Source organism: Oncorhynchus keta, chromosome 22, assembly GCF_023373465.1.
Source record: "Oncorhynchus keta strain PuntledgeMale-10-30-2019 chromosome 22, Oket_V2, whole genome shotgun sequence".
Taxonomy (NCBI): domain Eukaryota; kingdom Metazoa; phylum Chordata; class Actinopteri; order Salmoniformes; family Salmonidae; genus Oncorhynchus; species Oncorhynchus keta.
The window spans coordinates 44,842,648-44,846,210 of NC_068442.1; the positions used below are offsets into that span (position 1 = coordinate 44,842,648).

The following is a 3,563-nucleotide window of genomic DNA, read 5'->3' on the forward strand; positions in this document are numbered from 1 at the left end:
GTAACCATCTGTCTTATGTAACCATACCAAACATAACATATATTAATTTGAGTGTCCCTGATTTATATTTACTATCTTACGTCTAGTCTATGAGACCAGGCTGGTCAGCCACTACAACATCCCTCTTGCAAAGGACAGTGGTCTATTGACGAAATCGAAGGTGGCAACCTATTGATTGAGAGCACCGGGGGCTGAGCCCCCGTCTCCTCCTTCCATGTCAGACAGGATAAAAGTATGGTTGGGATGGACCAAAGGCAGTAGATCCTTTGGGCAGGTTGAGAACCAGCTGCTACTTGAACACTTCTTTGGGACAGTTGCTTCATTGTCATGGACAAGACTGTCTCTGTGAAGTACTGGCTGGGACTGGTAGCCTTCCTGCTCCTACAAGGGGTAGTCAGCGTGGAGGGCAGAAGCATCTTCAACCCTGGTGAGTCTGCTGGCTTGGTGAATGTTCTAGCTTGTTGCACGTACTAGCTGGCGTATTTGAGGCATTGACTACCTGATGATGTTGGAGGATGCAACCATGGGCTCCTTTCCATCACTGCATGTACTGTTAGTTCTTTATACTTTTTGTCAAAATGTAGCCATGAGAAAGATCTCCTAGTGAATAATTAGGGCAAATTGCACAGAAGATGTGCAACAGGTAGTTTCAATAGTTCTTACATTTGACAAGCCATTCATCATGCATATATGAATAATTTTATTATTGACGAGCTCAGAAAATACATTGTCATGCAGAACATTATTCAATAGTTCCGAATTATATGCAAAGAGGATGAATATGTTACTGGTATTATGCGGCAAGCAAATTACATTATTTTGCTTGCCATTTCAATTGTTCTTCTAACAATACTCTGAATACTACATTTGTGGAGTTTTAAGTGAATATTGTGTAATTCTAGATTCATTTTCAAGTTCTTTGTAGTAATCACAGATGTATTGTCATTTCCCACATATTCAGGAAACCATGTTTATCAGCCAAGGGAAGGCACAGATGGCCAGAACAAGATTCTAGCATTTCTACTACATAAAAGCTTAGAACCTGTTGAAAGAAATGACGCTTTAGGTAAGGCATTTACAGTATAGCAGCACACAAATACCACTAACAGTCTCAATGTTGAGGATGTATAATACTACACATGGATTGACCAAGTGTTTCTTGGGTTTGCCTTCTGTCATGATGTTATCCGATTTTCTTCTCTGCAGGTTTACATTTGGACAACAAACTAGCAGAGTTGGAGGAGGTAAGTCATTAATGCGTTTTTTTTTACGTACAGTAAAATATTAGATGTGCAGTCATACCAGTATTTATTTTCCTTAGCAGATCAAATACTTTTTAGGCAGGGTTTATGAGATGAATAGATGAACATAGTTATCTTTGACTGAGGTACTTTGTACATTCTCTGGAGAATTATCTCTGGATGTCATCTTTGTAGGATTCATCAGCAAAAGGCACTTTCCATAGAAACAAACATAGTGTTCCTTTGACCGCCTGTAACCAGTGTTCTCTACTTACAGCTAGAGGCTTTGAAGGAGGGCTTGGAGCTGGAGAGGGAGCTCTCATCCAATGTATTTGCAGAGGACAAGTCCATACCGAGGAAAAGGGGTGAGTGCACTTTTCTTATTGATGATTGTTGGTGATAGCAATCATTTTCAAGTCACAACATATTTTATTTACTGGAGTGGACTTAGTTTAAAAAAAAAAATGATATTCCTCCATCTAATAGTGCAAGAGAGACTGAACAGTGTTTTTCTCTGTGTCCACAGATTGTTTCTGGAAGTACTGTGTATGACAGTCTAAGGGAGAGAAACTCTACTGAGTCCTGCTGCATCGCCCTAACCCTCCAAAGCCTTAAGACTCAATACGCTCACAGACATAAACACACCTCCCCATTACCATCACCAACTGTTGAAATGTTGTAACATAACTAATGCACTCATCGCATATTGTACTGCTGAAGTCGTCATGACTCGGGCACACTATCATGACTAGGGCGTACTAGCATTTCTCTAAGACGGAGAGTGTTGTTGTCTTAACCAACGATCTGCTGGCAAAGGCCTTGGTCCATAAAGTTTCCACACCCAGAGGAACCACCCTCTTCTCAAAATGTTGACTTTGTCTTCCCCTAGTGGTAAATGGGGGCAGTGGTGCAATTCATTTTATTTTCCATAGTCAAATATTATAAAGTATTGCTTTTTGAATGTGTTATTGTTTCCTACATTGAATAAATAATATATTATCATGCTAACCTTTGTCTTGGCTACGTGTGTAATTGGTATTTCAGGAAGAGAGACTGATGGGAGATGAGTCAAAGGTCGGGTCAGCTTCACTGATAGGCCTCTGGGAAACCAGTCAGTCTGTGCCATCAGCTACACTGTCAGAAAATAACAATGGATTATCAGAGAGAAACTGGTGACTTGTGGCCTTGAAGCAACACTGACTCAAAAAAAGAGCTGACAACAGGAGGGCTGAACTATTCATCACTGATGGCCTAGTCAAAACAACAACAACAAAACGGCTAAGCTTGCAGCCTCACACAAATGCCCGCAAGCAGACCCAAAATAAGAAAGGGGGGTTTCAGTTGAAAAAAAGAGAAAACCCAATACAATGTTACATGGAATTAGACTAGTCTTCTGAAATTGTGAATGGATACAATTAAAGAGAAAGTTCAGTATTAAAAAGTAGTCCATTGGCCAGGAGAAACAAATCAATTATTTGGTTTTCTTTAAACAGCCAAATTTCAACTAACTTAAATCACCGGTAGCTAACACTCAGGGAAGTGATCGGTGCAATCGAACGATCCCTTCCACGTGGCTCCGCAGCTAATTCCGTCATGCTGTTCTTCAAAGTCAACCTCCCTCCCCGGGTGTTCAACACCCTGTTCAGTCTGGAGCAGCTCCATCTGGACGCCAACAGTCTGGAGTCCTTTGACCCATACTGCTTGAGGTTTGGCAGAGCCTGACCGAGCTGGAGGTCAGCAACAAGGCCATTGCTCACCTAGTTTCCGACGTCTTCCTCAACCTGGGGAGGAACTGTCTGCAGCAACTGCAGAAATGGGCTTGAAAGCAGTATCCACATCCATCGGATGTAGTGATCACAATACAGTAGCCATATCTAGGAAAACCAAAGATCCAAAGGCTGGGCCTAATATAGTGTATAAGAGGTCATACAATAAGTTTTTTCCTATGTTGTTGATGCAAATATTTGTTGGTCCGTGGTGTGTACTGAGGAGCAAACAGACATTGTACTTGACACATTTAAGAAATTGCTTATCCCAGTTACTAATAAGCATGCACCTATTAAGAAAATGACTGTAAAAGAGAGGGATGAGGCAAAAGAAATGGCAATACGTCTGACTGCACAACTGATTGGCAAACATTCTGCAAATTGAGAGATCATGTGACTAAACTGAATACAAATAAGAAGTAACCACACTATGAAACAAAGATAAATGACATATAGAATGATAGTAAAAAGCTTTGGAGCACCTTCAATGAAATTAAAAAAGGCTCCATCATTCATTGAATCAGATGGCTCATTCACTACAAAACAGACTGATATT

At 40.7% G+C, this 3,563-nt stretch overlaps 1 protein-coding gene across 1 annotated transcript; it reads left to right on the forward strand.

Annotated features, from left to right (window-relative positions):
- Window positions 1–205: 205 nt before the first annotated feature.
- uts2d (urotensin 2 domain containing) lies at window positions 206–2,243 on the forward strand. Its single transcript, XM_035797798.2, has 5 exons — window positions 206–427; window positions 962–1,066; window positions 1,207–1,244; window positions 1,519–1,606; window positions 1,768–2,243. Exons 1-5 carry the CDS (start codon window positions 328–330, stop codon window positions 1,791–1,793), a joined length of 357 nt encoding a protein of 118 aa, XP_035653691.1. The 5' UTR covers window positions 206–327; the 3' UTR covers window positions 1,794–2,243.
- The last annotated feature ends 1,320 nt before the right edge of the window (window positions 2,244–3,563 follow it).